A 17225-nucleotide genomic window follows, 5' to 3' on the forward strand; every position below is an offset into this window, starting at 1 on the left:
GTCTTGTTTTTGTATCCATTCAGCCAATCTGTGTCTTTTGGTGGGCGCATTTAGTCCATTTACATTTAAGGTAATTATCGATATGTATGTCCCCATTCCCATTTTCTTAATTGTTTTGGGTTCATTATGGTAGGTCTTTTCCTTCGTGTTCCTTGCCTAGAGAAGTTCCTTTAGCAGTTGTTGTAGAAACGGGCCTGAGGCGCGCCGTGCGTTCTCCCGGGGTAGTTGTCCCTGGATCCCGGGACCCTGGCAGTGGCGGGCTGCACAGGCTCCCCGGAAGGGGGGTGTGGATAGTGACCTGTGTTCGCACACAGGCCTCTTGGTGGCGGCAGCAGCGGCCCTAGTGTCCCATGTCCGTCTCTGGGGTCCGCACTTTTAGCCGCGGCTCGCGCCCATCTCTGGAGCTCCCCTAAGCAGTGCTCCCAATCCCCTCTCCTCGTGCGCCAGGAAACAAAGAGGGAAGAAAAAATCTCTTGCCTCTTCGGCAGGTCCAGACTTTTCCCCGGACTCCCTCCCGGCTAGCCGCGGTGCACTAACCCCTTCAGGCTGTGTTTACGCTGCCAACCCCAGTCCTCTCCCTGTGCTCCGACCGAAGCCTGAGCCTCAGCTTCCAGCCCTGCCCGCCCCGGCGGGTGAGCAGACAAGCCTTTCGGCCTGGTGAGTGCCGGTCAGCCCTGATCCTCTGAGCTGGAATCTCACCGCTTTGCCCTCCGTACCCCTGTTGCTGTGCTCTCCTCCGCGGCTCCGAAGCTCCCCAACTCCGCCACCCGCAGTCTCCGCCCGCGAAGGGGCTTCCTAGTGTGTGGACACTTTTCCTCCTTCACAGCTCCCTCCCGCTGGTGCAGGACCCGTCCCTCTCCTTTAGTCTCTGTTTATTTTTTTCTTTTGCCCTAACCAGGTATGTGGGGGGTTTCTTGCCTTTTGGGAGGTCTGAGGTCTTCTGCCAGCATTCAGTAGGTGCTCTGTAGGAGTTGTTCCACGTGTAGATGTATTTCTGGTGTATCTGTGGGGAGGAAGGTGATCTCCGCATCTTACTCTTCCCCAGGCTACAGTTTTTGTGTTGGGTCCCAGGGTGAGTGAGTCTGCACACAAGCCATTTAAGAGCAGATCTCTATTCCCTACATCCATATGGTTTTCCTGGATCCAAGCCCTGTTGGTCTTCAAAGCCAGGTGTTTTGAGTGCTCATCTCTCTGGTGTAGGTCCCAGGGGTTGGGGTGACTGATGCAGAGCATCAGGGAGAAGTTCCATATTTGTGAGATCCCTCCTGGTTATGGGTTGCTGAAGTAGTGATGGAGTTTTTGGCGAGACTGTGTCTCTAACTCTCCTGCCCGTCTCCATGTGCCCTTTTATCCTTTGTTGTGGAGTAGCTGTTCACCTAGCTCTCAGGTTCCTTTTGGAGGGAATTGTTCTTAATGTAGTTGTAGATTTGTTGTGTCCATGAGAGGAGGTGAGTTCAGGATCTTCTTACTCCACCATCTAGAACCACCTTCCCACTTGTTTATTTTTGGTTTTATTTCTTTGCTTTTGGTGTCAAGTCTAAAACATCATTGTTAAGACCATTATCAAGGAACTTACCACCTGTTTTCTTCAAGGAGGTTTATGTTTTCAGGTCTTACATTCAAGTCATTAATCCATTTTGAGTTAATTTTTGTGTATGGTGTAAGATGTAGTCTAGTGTTCCCAAAACCATTTTGTTGAAGAGACTGTCCTTTTCCCTTTGTGTATTGTTAGCTCCTTTGATGTAAATTAATTGAACATATATGTGTAGGTTTACTTCTGGGCTCTCTATTCTGTTCTGTTGACCTGTGTGTCTGTATTTATGCCAATACCATAGTGTTTTGACTACTATTACTTTGTAATATAGTTTGAAATCAGGGAATATGATACCTCCATATTTGTTTTTCTTTCTCAAGATTGTTTTGGCTATCCAGGGTCTTTTGTGGTTCCATACAAATTTTAGGATTGTTTGTTCCATTTCTGTGAAAAGTGCCATTGTAATTTTTTAGAAACTTCATTGAATCTGTATATTGCTCTTAGTATGGACTTTTTTTTTTTGCGGTACACAGGCCTCTCACTGTTGTGGCCTCTGCCGTTGCGGAGCACAGGCTCCGGACGCGCAGGCTCAGCGGCCATGGCTCATGGGCCGAGCCGCTCCGCGGCATGTGGGATCTTCCCAGACCGGGGCACAAACCCGTGTCCCCTGCATCGGCAGGTGGACTCTCAACCACTGCGCCACCAGGGAAGCCCTAGTATGGACATTTTAACAGTTTAATTTTTCTGATCCATGAGCATGGAATATTTTTCCATTTACTTATGTCATCTTCAGTTTGTTTGTTTTTAAAATCAATGTCTTATGTTTTTAGTGTACAGGCCTTTCACTTCCTTGGTTAAAGGTCTTTCACTTCCTTGGTTAAATTTATTTGCGTTTTATTCTTTTTTTTTTTTTGGCTGTGCTGTGCGGCATGTGGGGTCCTAGTTCTCTGACCAGGGATTGAACCCGTGCCCCCTGCAGTGGAAGCACGGTGTCTTAACCACTGGACTGCCAGGGAAGTCCCTGTTTTATTCTTTTTAATGCAATTGTTTTCTTAATTTCTCTTGTGAAACTTCTTAATTGAAGACTTCTGTTGGGAAAATAAAACTAGCAGGTGATAGGTTTAGACATGACAAGCATAATGAATTACTAAGGAAAACTGTGACGCCTAGGGGTCATCCTCAGTCTTCAGGATGAACATCATAGCCTTTCCTAACACATTCCATGTTGCCCTTGGAGCAGCCCTGAGTCTAGCTAAGTAGGTTAATTCTTCTGTTTTTATATTTATATTTGTAAACTGGGATTTGTGGAGAGGACAACTTAACAAAAAGGCATTTATATTTTTCTGATCAGGTTTAAGACTCTCCCTTGCTGGGTTGTTACTGTCTTTATGTTGTTACATGATTTATACACCACTTAAAATAGTAATAATAATAATTGGGTTATGTGTTGTTTTTTTTACAGGTTGCAGAAATTTTATTCCAAACTGCCCAAAATGCAGGGATCAATTTTGATACTGTGTGTGGAGTACCTTATACAGCTTTACCATTGGCCACGGTTATCTGTTCAACCAACCAAATTCCAATGCTTATTAGAAGGAAGGAAACAAAGGATTATGGTAAAGTAAAAATAGTATAAGCTTTAAGTTGATATGTAGCCTGATACTTTTAGAATTTGTTCTTCTAGGCACTGATGTTCATAGTCACCTTGAATATTCTTCATAGGGCCTTTAAGTTGTTATGGCCTGTGGAATTTGTTAACTGTTGTTATAAATCACCTCCCTTTCCTTTAGCGTCTAGGGGTGAAATGCTTTGTATTAATTAGGCAATGAAAAAAAGTGCTTTTTTTGTGCACCAAATTTATGAAACCCAACATTTTTACCAGCGCTTCCCTCATCAGAAGAATGTTCTAAGAGCACTTACTTTCCCAATGTATTTATATTTAAATTGCATGAATAAAATTAATCTGTTAAAGCAATGTGAGGGAATTCCCTGGCAGTCCAGTGGTTAGGACTCTGCACTTCCACTGCAGGGGGCCCAGGTTTGATCCCTGGTTGGGGAAATAAGATCCCACAAGCTGTCCAGGTGGCCAAAAAAAAAGTAAATGCCACATGAAATTCTAAATGAAGATGTTTTTATGGGTTCATGGCGGTAGGTTATCAGGTGGGTGTTTTAAATGTGGGCTGCATTAAAACTAAATCAATCTAAAAGTATTGGAACTGACTTCATATTTGATGATCTTAAGTGCTAATGATTTTTTCGTGTTGTTTTATGTTGGTGTGATACTGTTTTTGTTACTTCTTTTTGAAAAGAGTCCTTTTTACAGATGTGTTCTAAAAATTTTATGATGAAATCATAAGATGTCTGGGATTTGTGTCTAAAAATTATGGGGGGAGGGTGATGTTGGAGTTATAGTTGAAGCAAGATTGCCCATGAGTTGCTAAGTGGTGAGGTGCTGTATTTGTGGAGGTTTGTTATACTATTTTGTCTAGTTTTGTTTGAAATTCTCCATTATAAAAAAATTAGACAAATGTTTTTGCCACTTAGCAGCACAGTGTTTATCTCTATGAATCACTGCCATAAGACTACTGTTTCTATTTCCTTATTATGTATCTTCAAAAATATTTCTTAGAATAAGATCATTAACTTAAAAATATACCTATAAGTACTCGCAGTCTCATGTTCTCGTGTAAGATGATTCAGTTAAACTTGCCAATTCTGCAAGGGAAGGAAAGGAGTTGGGGAAAGAGCAAAGACAGTACCTGTGGAAAGTTCAGAACGTAGGCAAAATGCCCACTATATCTATTCTGATTCAAAATAAGATAAACTTGGTAGTGGAAAATGTAAAAATGAATCTCTAAACCATGAGTCTGTGTAGTCTACAGCCTGAGTATTTACAGTTTGTAGATTATCTGAAAATAGTCTGCAGTAGGGGTTGGAGTGGGGAAGTGTGTTTAGTCACATTACATTACATAGCTGATAACGCTGTGGTGATTGACCTCAGTGGTTGTCGAATATTTTCCCTCCTGCATTTATGTGCTCAGAAGGCCAGTTGTTTGGCTGATCTTGAATAAAGAAATTGTTAATGGAAAAAGGAATGATTTCATTGATGATATTGGGCTATTCTTTGTTTCATAACTTTCATTGACCTAGGTGATCTTGCCTTAATAAAACCTGTATTTGAAATTTTTTTTTTTTTTTTTTTTGCGGTACGCGGGCCTCTCACTGTTGCGGCCTCTCCCGCTGCGGAGCACAGGCTCCGGACGCGCAGGCTCAGCGGCCATGGCTCACGGGCCCAGCCGCTCCGCGGCATGTGGGATCCTCCCGGATGGGGGCACGAACCCGTGTCCCCTGCATCGGCAGGCGGACTCTCAACCACTGCGCCACCAGGGAAGCCCTGTATTTGAAATTTTGATCATAAACACATTAAATGATGTTTTATACCGTTAAATAATTTGCTAGTTTTACTAAAAATGTTCTGTATATGTAACTTTGACAATTTTGAAATACATAGGCACTGAACAAAACAGTAATTGTGGCACATTGAAGATTCATTAGGAATTTTAAAACTAAAGTAGTTCCAAAGTAGATTATCAGAAAATATAATTTCGATTATCCCCCTCTTCATAAATACATGCCAAATTTATACTGCAAGATACATCTTGAGTTGGCTGAAATATATAACTTTAAAACAGAGTCAACGTAATTTTTTCTTTTCTAGGTACTAAGCGTCTTGTAGAAGGGGCTATTAATCGAGGAGAAACCTGTTTGATCATTGAAGATGTTGTCACCAGTGGATCTAGTGTTTTGGAAACTGTTGAGGTTCTTCAGAAGGAGGGCTTGAAGGTCACTGATGCCATAGTGCTGCTGGACAGAGAGCAAGGAGGAAAGGACAAGTTGCAGGCACATGGGATTCATCTCCACTCAGTGTGTACATTGTCCAAAATGCTGGAGATTCTTGAGCAACAGAAAAAAATTGATGCTGAGATGGTCGAGAGAGTGAAGAGATTTATTCAGGAGAATGTTTTTGTGGCAGCTAATCATAGTGGTTCTCTCCCTTCTGTAAAGAAAGGACCCAAAGAACTAAGCTTTGGTGCACGTGCAGAGCTGCCCGGGATCCACCCAGTTGCATCAAAGCTTCTCAGGCTTATGCAAAAGAAGGAGACCAATCTGTGCCTGTCTGCTGATATTTCAGAGTCCAGAGAGCTGTTGCAGCTAGCAGATGCTTTAGGACCCAGAATCTGCATGCTCAAGACTCATGTAGATATTTTGAATGATTTTACTCTGGATGTGATGAAGGAGTTAACCATTCTGGCAAAGCGCCATGAGTTTCTAATATTTGAAGACCGGAAATTTGCAGATATAGGAAACACAGTAAAAAAGCAGTATGAAGGTAAGTATTATTCAGGAACCAACAAGAATCACAAATCCAGCTTAAACTGGCTGAAGAACAGAAGGAAATGTATTGGCTGACATGACAAAGTCCAGCTGTAGAAAAGCCATGGTTGGCTCTAGGAGCTCAAGTGATGTCTTTTGGCCTTGCTTTCTCTCCAAGTTTCAGCTCTGCTTTCTTCTCTCTTGACTTCTTTCTCAGGTAGGCACACTCCTCAAACCAGTCGCTCAGACCTGGGGTATAGAATACCTTTATTAGCTCACCTGGGTAATATACCCTGCTCCTGGTGATGTGAGGCTATTTTTAAAAAATTTTTATTGCAGTATAGTTGCTTTACAATGTTGTGTTAGTTTCTATTGTACAGCAAAGTGAATCAGCTATACGTATACATATATCCCCTCTTTTTTGGATTTCCTTCTCATTTAGGTCACCACAGAGCATTGAGTAGAGTTCGCTGAGCTAAACAGTAGTTATATTAGTTATAAATATGATAGATAACATTACTTATCTATCATAGTATCAATAGTATATATATGTCAATCCCCATCTCCCAGTTCACCCCCCCCCGCAACTTGGTGTCCATACGTTTGTTCTCTACATCTGTCTCTATTTCTGCTTTGCATATAAGATCATCTATACCATTTTTCTAGATTCCACATATATACCTTAATATACAATATTTGTTTTTCTCTTTCTGACTTACATGACAGTCTCTAGGTCTATCCACGTCTCTACAAATGACCCAATTTCATTCCTTTTTATGGATGAGTAATATTCCACTGTATATATGTACCACATCTTCTTTATCCATTCCGCTGTTGATGGACATTTAGGTTGCTTCCATATCCTGGCTATTGTAAATAGTGCTGCAGTGAACACTGGGGTGCATGTATCTTTTTGAATTATGGTTTTCTCTGGGTATATGCCCAGTAGTTGGATTGTGGGTCACATGGTAGTTCTAGTTTTCGTTTTTTAAGGAACCTCCATACTGTTCTCCATAGTGGCTGTATTAATTTACATTCCTACCAACAGTGCAAGAGGGTTCCCTTTCCTCCACACCCTCTCCAGCATTTGTTGTTTGTAGATATTTCAGTGGTGGCCATTCTGACCCATGTGAGGTGATACCTCATTGTACTTTTGATTTGCATTTCTCTAATAATTAGTGATGTTGAGCATCTTCTCCTGTGTTTGTTGGCCATCTGTATATCTTCTTTGGAGAAATGTCTATTAAGGTCTTCTGCCCATGTTTTGATTGGGTTCTTTGTTTTTTGATACTGAGCTGCATGAGCTGTTTGTATATTTTGGAGATTAATCCTTTGTCAGTTACTTCATTTGCAAACATTTTCTCCCATTCTGTGGGTTGTCTTTTTGTTTTGTTTATGGTTTCCTTTGCTGTGCAAAAACTTTGGAGTTTAATTAGGTCCCATTTATTTTTGTTTTTATTTTCATTACTTTAGGAGGGAAGTCACAAAAGATCTTGCTGCGATATATGTCAGAGTGTTCTGCCTGTGTTTTCCTCTTAGAGTTTTATAGTGTCTGGCCTTACATTCAGGTCTTTAATCCATTTTGAGTTTATTTTTCTGTATGGTGTTAGGGAGTGTTCTAATTTCATTTCTTTAAAATGTAGCTGTCAAGTTTTTCCAGCACCATGCATTGAAGAGGCTGTCATTTCTCCATTGCATATTCTTGCCTCCTTTGTCGTAGATTAGGTAACCATAGGTGTGTGTTTATCTCTGGGCTTTCTATCCTGTTCCATTGGTCTATATTTCTGTTTTGATGCCAGTACCATACTGTCTTGATTACTGTAGCTTTGTATTATAGTCTGAAGTCAGGAAGCCTGATTCCTCCAGCTCAATCTTTCTCAAGATTGCTTTAGCTATTCAGGGTCTTTTGTGTTTCCATACAAAATGCAAAATTTTCTGTTCTAGTTCTGTGAAAAATGCCATTGGTAATTTGATAGGGATTGCATTGAATATGTAGATTGCTTTGGGTAGTAGAGTCATTTTCACAATATTGATTCTTCCAATCCAAGAACATGGTATATCTCTCCATCTGTTTTTGTTGTCTTTGATTTCTTTCATTAGTATCTTCTAGTTTTTTGCACATATGTCTTTTGACTCCTTAGGTTTATTCCTAGGTATTTTATTCTTTTTGTTGCAATGGTAAATGGGATTGTTTCCTTAATTTCTCTTTCTGATCTTTCGTTGTTCATGTATAGGAATGCCAGAGATTTCTGTGTATTAATTTTGTATCCTGCAACTTTACTAAATTCATTGATTAGCTCTAGTAATTTTCTGGTGGCATCTTTAGGATTTTCTATGTATAGTATCATGTCATCTGCAAACATCTGCAAAGAGTGAGTGTTTTATTTCTTCTTTTCCAATTTGGATTCCTTTTATTTCTTTTTCTTCTCTGATTGCCATAGTTAGGACTTCCAAAACTGTTGAATACTGGCAAGAGTGGACATCCTTGTCTTGTTCCTGATCTTAGAGGAAATGCTTTCAGTTTTTCACCATTGAGAATGATGTTGCTGTGGGTTTGTCATATATGGCCTTAATTACGTTGAGGTAGTTTCCCTCTGTGCCCACTTTCTGGAGAGTTCTTATCATAAATGGGTGTTGAATTTTGTTGAAAGCTTTTTCTGTATCAATTGAGGTGATTATGTGGCTTTTATTCTTCAACTTGTTAATATGGTGTATCACATTGATTGATTTGCATATATTGAAGAATCCTCGCATCCCTGGGATAAATCCCACTTGATCATGGTGTATGATCCTTTTAATGTGTTGGATTCGGTTTGCTAGTATTTTGTTAAGGATTTTTGCGTCTATGTTCATCAGTGATATTGGCCTGTGATTTTCTTTTTTTGTGATATCACTGTCTGTTTTTTGTATCAGGGTGATGGTGGCCTCGTGCAGTGAGTTTGGGAGTGTTCCTCCCTCTGCAGTTTTTTGGAAGAATTTGAGAAGGATCGGTGGTAGCTCTTCTCTAAATGTTTGCTAGAATTCGCTTGTGAAGCCATCTGGTCCTGGACTTTCGTTTGTTGGAAGATTTTTATTCACAGTTTCAATTTCATTACTTGTGATTGGTATGTTCGTATTTTCTATTTCTTCCTGGTTCAGTCTTGGAAGGTTGTACTTTTCTAAGAATTTGTCCATTCCAGGTTGTCCATTTTATTGCCATATAGCTGCTTGTAGTAGTCTCTTATGATCCTTTGTATTTCTGAATTTTCTATTTCTTCCTTCCTGGTTCAGTCTTGGAAGGTTGTACTTTTCTAAGAATTTGTCCATTCCAGGTTGTCCATTTTATTGCCATATAGCTGCTTGTAGTAGTCTCTTATGATCCTTTGTATTTCTGCAGTGTCAGTTATAACTTCTTTTTCATTTCTAATTTTATTGAGTCTTCTTTCTTTATTTCTTGATGAGTCTGGCTAAAGGTTTATCAATTTTGTTTATCTTCTCAAAGTACCAGCTTTTAGTTTTATTGATCTCTGCTATTGTTTTCTTTGTTTCTATTTATTTCTGCTCTGATCTTTATGATTTCTTTCCTTCTACTAACTTTGCAGGGTTTTTGTTCTTCTTTCTCTAGTTGCTTTATGTATAAGGTTAGGTTGTTTATTTGAGATATTTCTTGTTTCTTGAGGTAGGATTGTATTGCTGTAAACTTCCCTTTTAGAACTGCTTTTGTTGCATCCCATAGGTTTTGGGTTGTCGTGTTTTCTTTGTCATTTGTTTCTAGGTATTTTTTGATTTCTTCAGTGATCTCTTGGTTATTTAGTAGCATATTGCTTAGCCTCCATGTGTTTGTGTTGTACAGTTTGTTTCCTGTAATTGCTTTCTAATCTCGTAGTGTTGTGGTTGGAAAGTTGCTTGATACGATTTCAGTTTCTTAAATCTACTGATTTGTGACCCAAGATGTGATCTATGCTGGAGAATGTTCCGTGTGCGCTTGAGAAGAAAGTATATTCTGCTGCTTTCGGATGGAATGTCCTGTAAATATCGATTAAGTGTATCTGGTCTAACGTGTCATTTAAGGCTTTTGTTTCCTTATTAGTTTTCTGTCTGGATGATCTGTCCATTGGTGTAAGTGGGGTGTTAAATTCCACCACTATTATTGTGTTACTGTCGATTTCCCCTTTCACGGCTGTGAGCATTTGCCTTATGTATTGAGGTGCTCCTGTGTTGGGTACGTAAATATTTATGGTTGTTATGTCTTTGTCTTCTAGGGTTGATCCCTTGATCATTGTGAGGCTATTTATGTAAACTTCTTGAACCCCAAGGTATAGTTAGGGGTTATTTCCCTAAAGAAAATGGCTGTGCTTATGCCAGAAGAAAGGGACATGGGTTCTAGGCAGGCAAAAATGACAGATGTTGGCCCTGCAGAACACAATGAGTTCTGAATATTCAAAGAATGAAAATTGCAGATATAGGAGACAAGGAAAAGGTAGTATAAAGTAAGATTTATTTTTAGCAGAAAAAGATCTGTTGATATGCATCCTTTTTAAAAAATTTTGTTAAATAGGAGCTCAAGGTAAGAGCATACATTAGTTTAAAAAGTGCTTAATTCTTTACCCATTCTTCTATGCAACTTTCTGTTATATTGGGTATATCTCTTTTTTCACTTACCCTTACAACAGACATTTTATGTTATTTAACAGTTATAAGCATCTTTTGAGATAACAATTTTTCTTAAAGTAATACATATATATTCTTAAGCTGTTTCTTTAGGAGAGATTTGTCTGTAATGACTTTCTTCATGTGCTAAAGATATTGACTGTTGGGACTTCCCTGGTGGTCCAGTGGTTAAGACTGCGCTCCCAATGCATGGGGCCCAGGTTCAGTCCCTGGTCAGGGAACTAGATCCCGCATGCTGCAACTAAGAGCCCGCATGCCGCAAGTAAGACCCGGCACAGCCAAATCAATAAATAAATACTTCTAAAAACAAGATTGACTGTTGAAAGAGTTATACAAACTTCTATAGGTTTACATATAGTTTTTTTTTCAAAAATCTACTTGGGTTACTGTTGTCTGCTTTTAAAATGAATACAATTGTCTATTGAAATTTGAAGAGCTAAAGAGATCTAAGGAACAAGTAGATTTGAGAGATGGTAAAGTTTCTGAGAGATCCCTACAGAACGAAAATTTGTCATCTTTAGAGGAATTTCAGTTGATGTCTTCCACTTAACAAACAACCTGTCTTCACTGGACCCTTTCCAGTTGCATAAATCTTATTGGTAGTCACAAGCATCAGCCTGCAAGGAAAAAGTCTTATCAGTTTTGCTAGTAAACTAAGTGTAGAACTTATAAGATATTTTTCTCCTTGTGATTTCTCAACCAGCTAACCAGGTGGACAGATACATTTTTCACAAGTAGGTCCATTGATAATCACTAAAATTCTTGAAGTGTTTCGCTATTACATTGACATGTTACTACTAGGAGATTATTTCCATATTGTAGTTGGTTGGTTGGGTAAAAGTTAAGGGATTTTGTTTGGAAATTGACAGATATCTTTTTTCCCCTTTTCATAGGTGGTGTCTTTAAAATAGCTTCTTGGGCAGATCTAGTAAACGCTCATGTGGTTCCAGGCTCAGGAGTTGTGAAAGGCCTGGGAGAAGTAGGCCTGCCCCTGCACCGGGCGTGCTTACTCATTGCAGAAATGAGCTCTGCTGGCTCCTTGGCCACTGGGAGCTATACTGAAGCAGCGGTAAGTGACAGAGGAGAGAGATTGGGGCAAATAGAAGGCCAGGGCTGTGACACTAGATGTTACAGGGGAAGAAAATACCTTAATTTGGGGTCTATGGAATTGCTGTCAAAAACAAAAAAATCACCTGCTGTTTGTGTGACAGTATATTAATACTAGTTGGCTAGAATATCCTGATGGTTAATAGCATTTTATATCTTGTAGTGTACACCAAAGAAATTTGAACTGTACTCTAAGAGAGGAACATTGAAACACGGATATTGGGTCAAATAAACATATGTCTGTATTTACCTGGTCTTTAAGATAGAGGAGTTTTTTCCCTTTCACCATGAATTGAAATTGAATAGCTTTTTCCCAGATACGCAGTTTCTTGGAATCTCCCGAGTCACACACACATGCATATTCTCATGACAGCAGCCCACATGAAGCAGCTTACCTTTTCAGTCTTTGATATTGATTGGCATTGTATGGGAGAGCTCTTAACTAGAGTCCAGACACATTGTTTCCTTTAGTAGCTCCCCATTATTAAAAATCCTTATAACACCATACATGTTAGTGCCCAGCTCCAACCCCCTGCATGCCAGAAAAAATGAGAGATGGATAATCATCTAGTTATAAAGCTCCTCTTTACAGTCTCCTCTGGGCAAGGTTCATAGTTGGATAATCACCTAGAAAGATGGATGGATTATCTTTGCAGATATTTTAAAGACTATTACTTTTTAAAGTAACAGGAATTTTAAATAAAATTTTAATTTTTACATGGGAATTTATGTTTCATATTTCAAAGCCTGTGGAACTGTGAAGAATTCATATGGCCCTAGGGCCAGGTTTTAACAGCACCCCTGAATTGACCATAAATGTCTATGATTTCCCAACTCTCATAGCAAAGGGTCCATGAGTCAGTGCTAATATTTGGCATTCTGGATCTGGCTCAAGGACAGTACATTGATTTTTGGTTGGTGGTAGTACTTAGTGGCAAGAATGGAACAGTCTGGGCCTCAGGGAAGAGCCAAATTAGAAAGTCAGGCAGACCTTCTAGGGAGGCTTCTATGAATGTGAGGTAATGGTAGAGAAATTGTGGAGACAAGTTATTGGCAAATGTTAAAGAAGAGGGAAAACTGTAGAGGTAAGATTTCTTTAGCTAGCTCTTAACAACATAGTGGTTTTTTATGTGGTGGCTGTCCTTGAATATCTATGTAGATAGGCAGTAAGTCAGTGTGGTTTTATACCATTATAAATGTATTCTAGAGTACTACTTAATATCCTTTTTGGAAGTAGGTAGGTCCCCAAGCATTATTACAAATAAGTAACGATGCAGCATCTAGAGTTTAGATGCACATAATATAAGATTTTTAGTGTTTTCAGTGTTTGGTTATAGGAGAAGGGGACAGAAGGTGTTATTTCAGGGTGGTCTTAATGGAGCAAGTGTGTAGATTCATATTTAAGATTGCCCGTTTTAGATGTAATTAGTTTAATATGAAATGAGGAAATGCATCTATGAAATAAAGTTTCTTACATTCTGTGTGGTTAAGTGCTTTCTTGTAATCTTTTATTACATTCCATTTAGGTGAGAATGGCTGAAGAGCATTCTGAATTTGTGGTTGGTTTTATTTCTGGCTCCCGAGTAAGCATGAAACCAGAATTTCTTCACTTGACTCCAGGAGTTCAGTTAGAAGCAGGAGGTAAGTCTATTCATTGGTAATGGTTTTTCCAAAATGCTTCTTTACCCAAGTCAGCAAGGACAAAATAAAACTTAGATATGCAAAATAGCTTGCAGTCTAATTTTAGGATGAAAATCTAGAAAGCTACTTTTTGTTGAAAAATGCCCAGAAACTGATAATTTTAATTGTTCCCAACTGATGTTCCAAATATGCTGCCAAAAAAGGTGTTCTGTGCTCAAGGAGGAATGCTCTAGGTTAAACAAAACCAGACATTTGTTTAGGACTTTGCAGAGCCTTTGATGTGCTAATGTTTATTGTGGCTCTTCAGTGTGGAGATACATGGTTCTGTCATGTCATCCAAACTTACCTTGAACACGTTAACACTTTTAGCAGTCTGAGAAATGCAGTTGCAGTGGCTAAAAGAAAAAGAGCAAACTTTCTCAATGATAGTCTCTAGTCAGTGAAGGAGTAATCTAGGTTATTAAATGTCCTTTTGGGGTTCAAAGTTGTTTTGTTTTTTTACTTTTAAAAAAGTAATATAGTAATTGAAATATAGTTGATTTACAATGTGTTCATTTCTGCTGTGTAGAAAAGTGATTAAGTTATACATATATATACATTTTTTAAGTATTCTTTTCCATTATGGTTTATCACAGAATACTAAATATAGTTCCCTGTGATATACAGTAGGCCCTTGTTGTTTATCCACTCTACATATAATAGATTGCATCTGCTAACCCCAAACTCCCGCTCCATCCCTCTCCCACCCCACCTCCCACTTGGCAACCACAAGTCTGTTCTCTGTGTCAGTGAGTCTGTTTCTGTTTCATGGATATGTTCATTTGTGTCATATTTTAGATTCCACATATAAGTGGTATCACAGGGTATTTGTCGTTCTTTTTCTGACTTACTACACATAGTATGATAATGCCTAGGCCTATCCATGGTGCTGCAGATGGCATTTTGTTTTTTTTTATGGCTGAGTAGTATTCGTGTGTGTGTGTGTGTGTGTGTGTGTGTGTGTGTGTGTGTGTGTGACTTCTTTATCCATTCATCTGTTGATGGCCATTAAGGGTGTTTCCATGTCTTGGCTATTGTGAACAGTGCCTCTGTGAACACAGGGGTGCATGTATCTTTTTGAATTATAGCTTTGTCCACATATGGACAAATCCAGCTTTGTCCGCTGGATCATATGGCAACTCTATTTTTAGTTTTCTGAGGAACCTCCTTACTGTTCTCCATAATGGCTGCCCCAATGTACATTCCCACCAACAGTGTAGTTAGGTTCCCTTTTGTCCACACCCTCTCCAGCCTTGTTATTTATAGACTTCTTAATGATGGCTATTCTGACATGTGTGAGGTGGTACCTCATTGTAGGTTTGATTTGCATTTCTCTAATAATTAGTGATATTGAACGTCTTTTTATGTGCTTGTTGGCCATCTGTATGTCTTCTTTGGAGAAATGTCTATTTAGGTCTCCTGCCCATGTTTTAAAATTAATTAATTTATTTATTTATGGCTGTGTTGGGTCTTTGTTTCTGCACGAGGGCCTTCTCCAGCCATGGCAAGCGGGGGCCACTCTTCATCGCGGTGTGCGGGCCTCTCACTATCGCAGCCTCTCATTGCGGAGCACAGGTTCCAGAAGCGCAGGCTCAGTAATTGTGGCTTACGGGCCCAGTTGCTCCGTGGCATGTGGGATCTTCCCAGACCAGGGCTCAAACCCGTGTCCCCTGCATTGGCAGGCAGATTCTCAACCACTGCCCCACCAGGGAAGCCCCCTCCCACCCATTTTTTGATTGGGTTGGTTTTTTTTATTGTTGTTGAGTTGCATGAGCTGTTTGTATATTTTCTGAAATCAAGCCCTTATCAGTCACATTGTTTGCAAATATTTTCTCCCATTCTGTAGTTTGTCTTTTCGTTTTGTTTATGGTCTCCTTTGCTGTGCAAAAGCTTGTAAGTTTGATTAGGTCCCATTTGTTTATTTTTGCTTTTATTCTATTGCCTTGGGACTGACCTAAGAAAACATTAGTATGGTTTATGTCAGAGAATGTTTTGCCTATGTTCTCTTCTAGGAGTTTTATGGTGTCATGTCTTTTATTTAAGTCTTTAAGCCATATTGAGTTTATTTTTGTGCATGGTGTGAGGGTATGTTCTAACTTCATTGATTTACATGTGGCTGTCCAGCATTCTCAACACCACTTGCTGCAGAGATTGTCTTTTCTCCATTGTATATTCTCGTCTCCTTTGTCAAGATTGACCATAGGTATGTAGGTTTATTTCTGTTCCATTGATACATGTCTGTTTTCATGCCAGTTCCACACTGTTTTGATTACTGTAGCTTTGTAGTATTGTCCAAAGTCTGGGAGGTTTATGCCTCCTGCTTTGTTCTTTTTCCTCAGGATTGCTTTGGCAATTCTGGGTCTTTTTTGGTTCCATATAAGTTTTAGGATTACTTGTTCTAGTTCTGTGAAAAATGTCATGGGTAATTTGATAGGGATCACATTAAATCTGTAGATTGCTTTGGGTAGTATGGCCATTTTAATGATATTCTTCTAATCCAAGAGCCTGGGATATCTTTCCATTTCTTTAAATCATCTTCAGTTTCCTTTATTAATGGTTTATAGTTCTCAGCATATAAATCTTTCACCTCCTTGGTCAGCTTTATTCCTAAGGTTTTTTTTTTTTTGTATGATTTTAAAAGGTATTGTTTTTTTACATTCCCTTTCTGATATTGTGTTTTTAGTGTAAAAAAATGCAACCCATTTCTGTATGTTAATCTTGTATCCTGCTACCTTGCTGAACTTATCAGTTCTTTAGGGTTTTCTATATACAGTATCATGTCATCTGCATAGAATGACAGTTTTACGTCTTCCCTTACAATTTGGATACCTTTTGTTTCTTTTTCTTGTCTGAATTCCAATACTATGTTGAATAGAAGTCATGACAGTAGGCAACCTTGTTCCAGATTTTAGCAGGAAGGATTTCAGCTTTTCACTGTTGAGTATTATATTGGCTGTGGGTTTGTCATAAATAGCTTTTATTATGTTATGTTACCACCTTGGTAAGAGTTTTTATCATGAATGGATGTTGAATTTTATCAAATGCTTTTTCTGTATCTATTTAGATGATCATGTGATTTTTGTCTTTTCTTTGTTAATGTGATGAATCACATTAATTGATTTGCATTTGTTGAACCATACTTGTGATCCTGGGGTGAATCCAACTTGGTTGTGGTGCATGATCTTTTTTATGTGTTGTTGGATTTGGGTTGCTAATATTTTATTTGGTTTTGCTAGTAGTTTTTTGCATCTGTATTCATCAAAGATATTGGCCTGTAATTTTTTTTTTGGTGGTATATTTGTCTGGTTTTGGTATCAGGGGGATGGTGGCTTCATAGAATGTCTTTGAGAGTGTTCCCTCCTTTTCAGTCTTTTGGAAGATTTTGAGAAGGGTTTGTATAAGTTCTTCGTTATATGTTTGGTAGAATTTGCCTGTGAAGCCACCTGGTCCTGAACTTTTGTTTGTAAGGAGTTTTTTGGTTTTGTTTTTTTTATAGATTCTATTTCACTTCTAGTGATTGGTCTGTTCAGATTATTTATTTCTTCTTGATTCAGTTTTGGTGGGCTGTATGTTTCTAGAAAAACTTGTCCATTTCTTCTAGGTTGGCAAATTTGTTGGCATGTACTTGTTCATAATATTCTCTTACAGTGTTTTGTTTTGTATTTCTGCAGTATTGTTTATTTCTCCTTTTTTCTTATTTTGTTTATTTAGGTTCTCTCTCTTTTCTTCTTGATGAGCCTGGCCAAAGGTTTATCAATTTTGTTTACACTGTCAAAGAACAAGCTCTTGATTTTATTGATTTTATCTGGTTTTTTTTAACCTTTATTTTACATTTTTTTGTCTCTGATGTTTATTATTTCCTTCCTTTTGCTGACTTTAG

At 38.8% G+C, this 17225-nt stretch overlaps 1 protein-coding gene across 1 annotated transcript in view; it reads left to right on the forward strand.

Annotated features, from left to right (window-relative positions):
- UMPS (uridine monophosphate synthetase) overlaps positions 1 to 17225 on the forward strand; it is a 49111-nt gene that overhangs the window by 15510 nt on the left and 16376 nt on the right. The window contains exons 2-5 of the mRNA XM_024756498.1: positions 2997 to 3150; positions 5253 to 5924; positions 11452 to 11627; positions 13192 to 13306. Of these exons, the coding sequence (XP_024612266.1) occupies positions 2997 to 3150; positions 5253 to 5924; positions 11452 to 11627; positions 13192 to 13306 (1117 nt within the window). The remainder of the gene's footprint in view (positions 1 to 2996; positions 3151 to 5252; positions 5925 to 11451; positions 11628 to 13191; positions 13307 to 17225) is intronic.

Source organism: Neophocaena asiaeorientalis, unplaced genomic scaffold, assembly GCF_003031525.2.
Source record: "Neophocaena asiaeorientalis asiaeorientalis breed wild unplaced genomic scaffold, Neophocaena_asiaeorientalis_V1.1 scaffold22, whole genome shotgun sequence".
Lineage (NCBI taxonomy): Eukaryota > Metazoa > Chordata > Mammalia > Artiodactyla > Phocoenidae > Neophocaena > Neophocaena asiaeorientalis.